This window comes from Hylobates moloch, unplaced genomic scaffold (assembly GCF_009828535.3).
Source record: "Hylobates moloch isolate HMO894 unplaced genomic scaffold, HMol_V3 SCAFFOLD_2, whole genome shotgun sequence".
Lineage (NCBI taxonomy): Eukaryota > Metazoa > Chordata > Mammalia > Primates > Hylobatidae > Hylobates > Hylobates moloch.
The window spans coordinates 124,094,237-124,105,876 of record NW_026652277.1 but is presented as its reverse complement, the minus strand read 5'-3'; the positions used below and the strand labels follow the sequence as shown (position 1 = coordinate 124,105,876).

General features: G+C 39.1%; 1 protein-coding gene across 3 annotated transcripts in view; it reads left to right on the top strand.

Annotated features, from left to right (window-relative positions):
• The first annotated feature begins 294 nt into the window (after positions 1 to 294).
• Positions 295 to 11,640, top strand: part of ATG5 (autophagy related 5) — a 141,603-nt gene continuing 130,257 nt past the window's right edge. For all 3 annotated transcript variants that reach the window (XM_032155949.2, XM_032155942.2, XM_032155939.2), the window contains exons 1-2: positions 295 to 555; positions 9,792 to 9,957. In XM_032155949.2, coding sequence (XP_032011840.1) covers positions 9,956 to 9,957 — 2 coding nt within the window. In that variant the 5' untranslated portion in view covers positions 295 to 555; positions 9,792 to 9,955. The remainder of the gene's footprint in view (positions 556 to 9,791; positions 9,958 to 11,640) is intronic.

The following is an 11,640-nucleotide window of genomic DNA, read 5'->3' as shown; positions in this document are numbered from 1 at the left end:
TGTTGCGATCCAGCTCTGGGGAGGCAGTGTTTCAGTATTTTAAAAACTGTTCTTGTGGAACTGTTACGTTAACCTCCCCAAGCCCCAATAACTACGCTTTGACGCAAGACTCTCAGAAGAGAGTAGAAGCTACGAACTTGGAGAGGTTCGGCCCCGAGTTCAAGCGTACTGCCCAGTTGGCGCATGCTCAAGAGCGACTCGGGCCTCCTCGCGGGGTTGGGCAGAACACGGAGGGCGGAGTTCGGGCCACGTGGGGTCTCGTGACGTCATCTCCGGGCGCCGAGGGTGACTGGACTTGTGGTGCGCTTCCAGGGCTCCGCAGCGTTGCCGGTTGTGTTCGCTGGATACCAGAGGGCGGAAGTGCAGCAGGGTTCGGCGCCGACCTCCGCGCCGGTGCTTTTTGCGGCTGCGCGGGCTTCCTGGAGTCCTGCTACCGCGTCCCGGCAGGACACTGTGTCAGGCGGGCAGCTTGCCCCGTCGCCCCACCGGAGCGCGGAATCTGGGCGTCCCCACCAGTGCGGGGAGCCGGAAGGAGGAGCCGTCGCTTCGAGTCGGGTACGTGTGTGTGTCCACCTTGTGTGAGGAAATTCCTAGAGGAGGAGGGCTGGGGAGGGGCCAGGTAGGTGTGGTAGGAGGGAGGGGTGAGTAGTTGCCTGGAGGAGCGCCCGCCCGGCGGCGATGGCGGGTGAAGGTGGTTCCTCCGGGCAGAGGTGGAGTTGGCGAGACGCCGCCCCCGGAGCCCTGGGGCCGGTTTGCGGGTGTGGCCTGCGGGGTCCCTCTTGGGGTACATGTCTGTTGCTTACTAAGGTAGGAAAGCGAGAGTCTAGTCGCAGGCTCTAGAGTTCAGTTCAGGACCTGCATTTTTCGTGGAACACAGTTATTTAAACCTTTATTGCACAGTGCAGTGTGAGTCTGTCCAAACTCGGTGGGTATGTCCTCCAAACAATTTACCTATTTACGATATTCCCTGTCTCAATAATAATATTTAGTGCTACCAAAGACATTTTCTGTTGGCAAGACACTTTTACATACTTCATTTGTACTTTGGATTATTTTAAAATTATCCTGAACTTGAGGAACCTAGGAAACTGTTGGTTCTAGATTTTTCTGAGGTGTGAGGAGGCACAGCATGTCTTGAGCAATCAGAACCCGGAGACTTATCAGACAGTAGCTGAACTTCCAAAGCCTTCCAGAATTGGCTTGTTAAATTTCTGAGACCTTGAAACTGGATACTTGGTCCTGAACTGAACTATTTGTGATTTCCGTAGAGGGAGTTTCTGGTTGAATTTTGAATTTGAAAATAAGGATATTGTGCTCAGGGTAGTAATTGGGAGGTATTTTACACTAGATTTAAGCCTGTGCTTTTATCTTCAAAGATATGCTACTTAAAATTGGGGGAAAGTGTACAGAATGGAACTGTATGGATATGGATTTTTAGAATAGTGCACACACCTCAAGTGTGTGTTTATTTCATTAATTTCCCCCAAACTGAGTACCTTCTATGTGTTAGGCACTGGACAAAACAGTAAACAAAATAGTGAACAAAAGAATAAAAATCCCTGCCATCATAAAGTTCCACTTTGGGGATGGGGTGAGAAGACATTGATACAAAAATTAACATACAGTCTTTCCTGTCCTTCGGCATCTGTAGGAGATTGTTTCCAGGACCTCCCGTGGATACCAAAGTCCTCAAATGCTCAAGTCCCTGATATAAAATGGTGTAGTGTTTGCAGATAACCTATGCACATCCTCCTATCTTTAGTTCAACTCTGCATTATTTATAATACGCAATACAACTGAAATGCTATATAAATAGTTGGTATGGTGTGTTGTTTAGAGAATAATGACAAAAAAGAGTCTATACATGTTCAGTACTGACATTTTTTTCTTCCCTGAGTATTTTTTCATCCATGATTGGTTGAATACAAGGACAAAGAATCCATGGGTGGGAAGGGCCAACTGTATATGTCAAGTGGCGGAAAGTGCTAGAGAAAAAAACCAAAGCAGTGCAGGGGTATAGGGAATGCCAAGAGATGGGAGTGGTGGCCATAGAAAAGATGATATTAACGTGGAGGCCTACAGGTGATAAAGAAGGGTGCTACTTGGAAAGAGCTACCACTGAAGCCCTGAGGCAGGCACATGCTAGCTAGTTTGACTGGAAAATAATGAACAAGAGGGAAAGAAGTAGTGGATACTTAGGTGGAAATGGGGCCAAGTCATTTAGGACCATGTAGGAATTTATAAGAACCTTAATTTGTGCTTTGAATGAGTTGGGTTTTGAGTAAGGAGTGAGTTGATCTAACTTGTGTTTTAAAAGATCTGATTGCTGTGTTGACTGTATGCAGCAGGTGCAGAAATAAGAGTTGTTATTATGCCATTGACTGCATTTATTTATCCAGGTTAAAGGTCAAGGTGACTTGAATCAGGGTAGTAATAGTGGAGGTAGTGCGAAATGACCAGATTCTAGACTTTTGAGAGCAGTCAGGTAGAAGAAGGGTCAAGGACGACTCCAAGGGTTATGGACTGAGCAACTAAAGAATAGAACTAGGCCAGGCATGATGGCTCATGCTTGTAATACCATCTTTGAGAGAATCTCCATCCTGGGCGACATAATGAGACCCCGTCTCTACAAAAAAATAAAAAATTAGCTGGGCATAGTGGCATGAGCCTGTAGTCCTGGCTACTTGGGAAGCTGAGATGGGAGGGGAGGATCACTTGACACCCTTGAGCTCAAGGTTACAGTGACCCGTGAACCTTCACTGTAGTCCGTTCTGGGTGACAGCAAGACCCTGTCTCTTAAAAAAAGGACTTTTCCACGTAGCGAAACGGAAAAGACCACAGAGTGATAATGATAGGAGAACTTTCTGTTGGGAGGCCGAGGCGGGCGGATCACGAGGTCAGGAGACCGAGACCATCCTGGCTAACACGTGAAACCCCGTCTCTACTAAAAAGACAGAAAAAAAAAAAAAAAAAAACCCGGGCCTGGTGGCAAGCGCCTGTAGTCCCAGCCACTGGGGAGGCTGAAGCAGGAGAATGGCATAAACCCGGGAGGCAGAGCTTGCAGTGAGCCGAGATCGCGCCACTGCACTCCAGCCTGGGCAACAGAGCGAGACCCCGTTTCAAAATAAAATAAAATAAAATAATGATAGGAGAGAGAAGGAAGAAAGATCTGAAATGGTTTTCCGTTTTGCATATGTTAAATTTCTAAATGGAAATGTCGTATGTGGTGGTATATGTGAAGCCAGCCAGTTCAAAAGAGAAGTCTGGACAGAAGATAAAACTGTGAGAGTGTAAATGTATAAGTGGTATTTTAAACCATGTGAGAGATCTTCAAGGGAGTGGTTCAAGGACTGAGTCCTGGGGCATTTCAACATTTAGAGTTTGGAGAGATTTACACAATTTCCTCCCTCCCAGGGTGGGACTGTTGAGTAAAATTCCTCTTGAGAATCACTGATTCACAGTAACTGGATAGAAGGAAATAGAAAGCAAGGTCATTAGCTGAGAGAGAGAGGAGGAGGAGGAAGAAGTGAACATTTGAGGGAGGAGAAGCTATGGAATAGTGATGTAGGAAAGTGGGAGAATAAATGGACTAGGGAAAAGTAGGAAACTAGTGTTTATGAATTTAAAGGAAGACTAGCCAGCATAGATTATTATCGTTTTATGTTTACACGCTTAGTCTAGTAAGTATTTGATATTTCTAGATAGTTGGGGGTTTTGTCAATGAAAATTACCTCAGGTAGTAGGTTCGTTTTTCTTGGTATGTAGTGTGAAAGAAACTATTATGCATTATATTGTTGTCACACCGTGCCATTTTCTGAATGACTGATTGGTTAACAGATGTTGTTGGTGGGCACCTACTCTGTCCCAGGCTCTGAACTAGATGCAGAAAATAGGACAGTCAAGAATAGCCCCTGCCCTCAAGAAACTTACTTCTAGTAGATTGCATCACAGGTTAGAATTTCTTTATTTCAAAGACATTTCCTTGAAATTGGGTGGATGGTGATGATGGTGTAGTGTATGTAGGAGAGGGAAAATCTTTCTAAAATAACAAAATATGCCGAATTTGAAGCGTGACTATACTGATTTGGAAAGGAGTTTGGGGAGAAAATTTCTTAAGTAGCTAGATTCATATATTTATATATTTTTCCCCATTATTTAACAAAAATTTCAAAGCCTACTATGTGCTAACTGTACTAATATTGGTGATAAGAAGGTACTTATGACTAAATTTTGCTGTCAAAGAAATCCCAGTTCAATGTGGGGAGGGGCAGGAGACAGATAAGATAAACAGATAACTGCATTGCATGATAGTACATGCTATTAAAGAAGTAATTAGACTGGAGGCTGCATAGGGGAAAGCTTCCCAAGGAGCTGATACTAAGCCGACACTTAAGAGGATTAAGAGTTGGCCGGGCGTGGTAGCTCACGCCTGTAATCCCTGCACTTTGGGAGGCCGAGGCAGGCGGATCACGAGGTCAGGAGATCGAGACCATCCTGGCTAACATGGTGAAACCCCATCTCTACTAAAAATACAAAAAATTAGCTTGGCGCGGTGTCAGGCGCCTGTAGTCCCAGCTACTCAGGAGGCTGAGGCAGGAGAATGGCGTGAACCCGGGAGACGGAGCTTGCAGTGAGCTGAGATAGCACCACTGCACTCCAGCCTGGGCGACAGAGCAAAACTCTGTCTCAAAAAAAAAAAAAAAAAAAAAAAAGTTGACCCAGAGAGGATAAAAGAGTTGGCCAAAAGAGGAGGGAAAAAGTGTTCAAACAGAGGGGCCATGGAAATATGAGGAAACTGTGTACTAAAAACATACATCGTTTATTGAGTGGTTACCAAAGGGACTAAACACCTAACAGCCCTGTGAAAATTATAATTATCTTCATTTCACAAATATGAGAGTCAAAGAGGATGGGTTTGTTGTTCAAGACACGTAACTAATAGGTGGAAATCAAGGTTTAAACCCATGTCAGTCTGATTTCAAAGCCCCTTAACTATCTTATTGTATTTTGCGTGCTGTCAGCATCTAAATCTTCCCTGCCCTTGTTCTTTATCCCTCATTTTTCACCAACTTCTCTTTCTTCCTTGGAAAGATTCATCTGTTTCTTACCACTCCATGACTATCTCTCTAGGTCAGGCACTCATTACTTTTTGCCTTAGTTGCTGAAATGATTTCCTGGCTAGCTTCTCTGACTCAAGGCTCTCCTTTTGTGCTCTGCTACCGGATAATTGTTTTTATTTTACCATTCTAAAACCTGTAGGCACTATAGGACTGGTGGATGAGATTGAGATTCCCCCCCAGTCTTCCGTTTGGTATGTTTCATGGTCTAGTCTCATTTTATTTACATTTACAGATTTGACATTAGAGGGATAATAATGGCTTGCATTTCCTAGCACTTACCATGTGTCCATTATTGTATCAAACACTTTATGGATTTTTTTTTTTTTCAGAACAACCTTTTGACTTGGGTAATATTAATTCCACTTCACAAGTAAGGAAATTGAAGCTTAGTGAAGTAAAGTGACTTGCCTAAAGGTCACATGTGATGTTAAAACATGTTATGGTATCAGCTCTTTCATTACCCAAAATTTCCTTAAAAGTTGGCACATAAATTGCACCTGCCCACTTAATACCTTTATTGATGCTATTTTGGCCTGTTAGACTATTTGTCATCTTTTTGCCTGTCCATATTCTACCCATTCTTCAAGTTCCACATCTTTTAAAATTCTTCAAACACTATAGGATGTATTAATATCTCCAACCCCCCCCCTTTCTCCTGCCCCATGAAAGCTCTCACAAAGTATCATTTAATTATACCAGGGACATATGGATGTTTTGGAGTTGGGAGGGATGATGGCAATCAATATAGTATGATGGAAAGAATATGAGATTAGAAACCTGAGTTAGGATGTGGCTTCTAATTTTGGCTCCGCCATTTATTAGCCACAGGATTTTAGAAAAATCGTCTGACATCTTCATCTCAAATTTGTCATTTGTAAAACGGGAACATATAGGCTTGTGTGTATCACATGTGAGGTAACGTAAAATGTATAGTGTTTCTGGAGTTACTTGATATTTAAAGTAGTATATAATCTACTGTTAACTAATTTTTATTATCTGATCTCACCTACTTACCTCATTTTTTGGGATTCTGTTTGGTTCTATAATTTTATATTCACACACTGTCTTTCCAACAAATTCAAATTCAGTAAGCATTTTTTGAGCACCTACTGAATTCCAGATACCATTCCAAGTTATCAGAGGTGAAAAGATGAATGAGATATGATCCTTCTCCCTAACGGAATCTACTACAGTGTACTGGAGGAGACGTACAAATAAATACTATTGATATAAACTTACAAGGGTAGAGGAAAAGTAGAGGTGCCAAGAGAAAAGAAGGCGAGTTCTGCCTGAATCATGTGTAGAAGAAAGGTTATTTTGAGCTGAGTCCTAAAGGATGTTTAAGTTGGAAGACAAGGTGAAGAAGGCTGCTTTAGGGGAAGGGTACCACCAGCATGGGCAAAGGCACAGAAAGGACAGAAAGTGCATGGTATGTTTAGTAGATTCGGAGATTATACTTTGTTAATGACTGAGGTTTTTAAAAGTCCATTATTGTTGTTCTTCTAGCACCTGCCAACACAGCTAGGCATATCAAATGATTAAATATTTGACCGTAAATTGCATATTATTAGCAGTGTTTACTGCAAAATTTTTAGCTTTTTTATACCTATAATTACTACTTACGTTATATAATGCTTTTGATTATTATTAGTTTTTGAAGTCTTTAAATGTTGACTTTTAAACATTTTTGAGACATGTTCTTGTTCTGTAAATTATAATAGTAGATAACCTTTATAGTACGTATTATATGATAGACGTTGTTCAAGTGCTTTACATGTATTCATTTAATTCCTGTATCTAATGTGGTAAGTGCTGTTTTCCCATTTTACAGGTGAGAAAACAGAAATAGAGAAGTTAAATGACTTACTTGAGGTCACACTGTAAGTGTTGGAGCTGGTTTTGGCTCCAGACAGTCTGGCTCCACATTTTACATTTCTAACTTCTACTCTATAATGCTTCTCAAGAGTTAAATTTTGTTTTATTGCCTCCTTAAAAAAGGATTATTGAAAACTTAACATTCTTTAGTTTTATTCATGTATCCCCAATTTTTCTTACATATTTTTAAAGTTAAGTGTATTCACTGGAGACATGCTTTCTTATGTAATTTATTATAGGTAAACATTAATATTGAAAGATTAACATTTTAAGATCCTATAAATTTGGGTCTGTGTATTTTGAGGCAGTAAGCAGCCTTGTTTGCAGTTTTCATAAATCTGTTTTGCAGAGTTTGTTTGTTTTGCAAAATTTGTATCAGCTCTACTACATTATACCTTTAGCTGCCTTGGCTGAGTTAGTTCTTCCCTTGAGGTCTTGCAAAAAATATACATGTAAGCAACAATGGTATATGGGAAATAAAGTACCAATTTATCTTTCACTAGTTTTTGTACTTAAAATCCTACTGTAGAACTTTGGTAAACTTTGTTGGAACATAAGACTTTAAAACTCAAGCCTGTAGTTGGAGTCTTGAGGTGTTCTGCCTTCTAAGTCTATATTTGTATCTCTTTTGGGAAGGGACTCAGAAACAAAGAGCATCGGTCATTCATTTTGCTGTTCGTGACATGTGGAAGAGAGAAACAGAAGAGAATGTTATGGAAAGAAAGAGCAGGATGGTCAGGGTTCTCGTCTGGCAGCCTAGAGGGGAGAGAAGGGAGCCACACTCACTTGCATGATATTTTGGTTTATGATGATCCCTGCCTATTAATAAACATGGCTCAAGTGGTGCCCTGGAATCTGACCAATCAGATTACTATTCCTCCTTGAGAGGACAGTGCTTGGAGAGGAGGGAAGAGCAATTGTCTTGGATTATATTTTCTATCTGCTTCTTATGAGAAGAAAAATAATATCAATAGTGATAATATAGTGACTTCAACTTTAAGCTTGTAATTAACTTTTATTAAATATTTTTAGTAAAGGAACTCTTCATCTCAAATTATTTTTCTCTTCATCATCAAAAGGTGAATCTCAGTTGCAGCTGTTGACTAACGATGTATCATGGCTGCAGAAACAACTGCATACCACCTTTATATCAGATTCAATTTTAGATTTACTATTTGTCATAACCTAGATTTCATTATTTTTTGCCACTAGTGAATTCACTTTAAAAAGAGCAAGCTATTAATGTAATCAGGACGTAGTGAGGTCTTTCCTATTTTCAGTGAGTTAATTTTTGTCATTTGTAAACTTGGAAATTCTTTGCTAAATGCAGAAACTCAATAGTTGTTTGAATTTGTAGCCTATCAGTGTGGAATGATATGAAGTTTACATTGCATGTATATCATTTGCTTAAAGTAGTTGTTTTATAGATATATTTTAATAAAAGGTAAAACACTAGTAGTATGCTGGAAAGAGCACTGGACTCAGTTTAATAACCAAAATTCTTGTTGCCTGGTACTTTTATGTTGGACATATTTTTTCCACCTCTTGCAATTTACTTACCTGTAGATGACATTGCATCCAGTTGACCTCCAACTTTTTCTTTCTTTAATTAATTTATGACCGTCTTAATGTCATTGGTCAGTGGAAGAGAAAAAAAGGGAAACAAGCTCCTTGAATAATTCAGTGTTAATAATTTATATTTGGCTAAACTTGTAAGATTTAAAATGTTTTCATAGACTACATTGTGGTAGATTATGAATTAGCTGCCTATCAAAGATGAGAAATATTATTTGGATAAGTATATTGAATCTTAGTATCCAGGTACCACATGTTGAGTTACTCTAAGTGTATATTATCAACAGTATTTATTTCAGCATTTACTCATGTCGTGTATTGTGGTGTGTTATTCAATTGTAGAATATTAGCATTGGAAGACACTTGGATATTACAGAGGTCAAAAGCCATGTCCTTATGCTATACCTAGAATATTGTTTTGCAGATCTAGTCCTATATTTGTGGTATAGAGAATATGCTGAGAGGTCCAAGTGGAAGCATTTACTGTTTCATTGGGGCCAGAGGACTGTGAGCATGGTTTGCAGAGTAGGGATCTGAATAGGTTGAGAGAGGAGCATACTAGGTAGGGGAATAGTAGGATACAGAAGAAAGGTGTTCAAGGGGCCACTTTTGGTAGAGGGTTTACAAAAAGAAGTACAGTAATTAAAATGGAAGTATTGGTGGGATTAAATTGTAGAGAGGATGAAATTTAGAATGGGGAATGGGTTTATAGAAAGATTTTTTCCCCAATGTGAAAGAGATATTTTCTAAGATGGGAGAGTAGTTTTGCAGGAAGAGAGGCAAAACTATCTGGAGTAGGAAAAGGTGAATATATTGGATGGGGCAGGGGTAAATGCGAGAATGATCATTTGGAGTTGTACTGTCAGGATTCATAGGGTATAGGTGAAGCTTCTTTTTAGATAAGCAGTAGACTCTTCTGGGCTTGCAAGACTGATGCAGATATAGTTTCATTTTGACTGTGGTTCATTACTTAAATATGCAGTGAATATTACTGGCATATGTAATTTTGAATTACTTTTCTGATTCCTTTACATAAATAATAATTTTACATTTAGAATTTGTTGTACTCTTTTCTTTGGATTTATACTAAAGATTGGTGATCACATCTTTTTTTTTGAAGTAGATAATCTTTATCGCATTGATTTTTTAAAATCTTTTGTTTTCTAGCAGGTTCATTCATCGTTGCAAGGATCTGACTAATGCTCTTCATTTTATTTTCAGTTTGGCTTTGGTTGAAATAAGAATTTAGCCTGTATGTACTGCTTTAACTACTGGAAGAATGACAGATGACAAAGATGTGCTTCGAGATGTGTGGTTTGGACGAATTCCAACTTGTTTCACGCTATATCAGGATGAGATAACTGAAAGGGAAGCAGAACCATACTATGTAAGTACATTGATTGTGGCAAATGGGAAATTTAACCTTGTCCATTTTTGTAAAAAAAAAAAAGCTCTAAGAACTTGGAGGCCATTATGTAACATTTTATATACAGCTAATTCATGCTTATTTTGGAAAAAAAATTAACACAGATAAGCATAAAGAAGGAAATAATCACCTCTAATGCTACCACTCAGGACAAAACCACTGTCAACATGTTGTCATGATGCGTTCTGGACTTTGTTTTCCTTACATGTATGTGGGTATGTTAATGGAATCATCAGCTATGGTGCCTTCTTGACTTTCTTTTTCTTATGCATATATTCATATATAATAAATGTGTGATAATGGAATAATAAGACATGTGCTTTTTTCATAGGAAGAGATATTGAAAATAATAGGTTCAGATTGTATTCTTTTGTAGTTAGGAGATTCCAAGCAACTGTTTAACAAAGTGTTTTATAGCTTAAAGAACATATAAACATGCACACATACACACACACGATATGTTCACTGAGCTATTGTATGCTAAATGTGAGGTAATATGTAATATATATTTAATATATATTATAAATTGCACATAGACTTGCAGGTGTGAGTTAATGGATTATGTATTTTACAAACACTTTTCAAATGTGTTCTGATTTTGGTGCGCTTTGTTTCCCTTTTCTAAGTGCATGTATAATCCCAGTTTATGCCTGTGTCAGAGATGACATCCTGCCTGTTTACTGAATAGCCCATAATAGGCAAAGATATTCTCAATTGTTGTTACTGTTTTTTCTTTTTGTGTCTCAGGTATGCATTCTAGTGTTTATCTGGAGATGATGTGGAAAAGTAGAAATGTATTTGTGATGAGGAAATGCTTCTTCTGTTTCACTTTAATAAAGTCTGCCGTTTGCTTTCCCCCTCATCTCTCTGAGAGGCAGTGCAGCTCCTCAGCGTGCTGCAGCTACAGAAAGTCAGATTACTGGAGGAAGCTACTTATTAAGGAGCCCATTCGTTCACTTTTTGGGTATAGGACTGTTGTTTTGTTTTTGTTTTTGTTTTCCTCTGTGCATCCTCAGCATCTGGCACAGGTTCTTCAAGTGGTACTACTTGGTGCATAAATGTTTCCCCAGGCTCATGTTGGGATTTTGTTTGAAATCATCTTTTTGGGTTTTCTTACTAGAAATGATAGTTTTAGAGAAGTTTGGCAATCTTGTTACTGGTACTCAAGCTTATATACATGTGAGTAATCTGAACTTTGGAAATATCAACCGTTTTCTGTCTAGAAAAACATCCGCAGTTAAAAACCAAGTATGGTCATAATTTTATTTTTAGAAGAATTTCATTTGTTAGAGGTATTTTTTCTGTTGTTCTTCTGTAATATAGGTTAGGATACCATTTTTTTTTTTCCAAACAAGTTTTTGCTGTTTTAATTACAACTTTTAACCTTCATTGGCTTTGTAATAGTATCTAAACCAAAGAGTATATAAATAGAGTATATTTGGCCAAACTGACAATAACTGAAAAATAATTTAAGTCTGTTCACTTTTATTTATTTATTTATTTTTGAGACAGAGTCTCGCCCTGTTGCCCAGGCTGGAGGGGGCAGTAGCGCCATCTCGGCTTATTGCAACCTCCCTCTCCTGGGTTCGAATGATTCTCATGCCTCAGCTTCCCAAGTAACTGGGATTACAGGCATGTGCCATC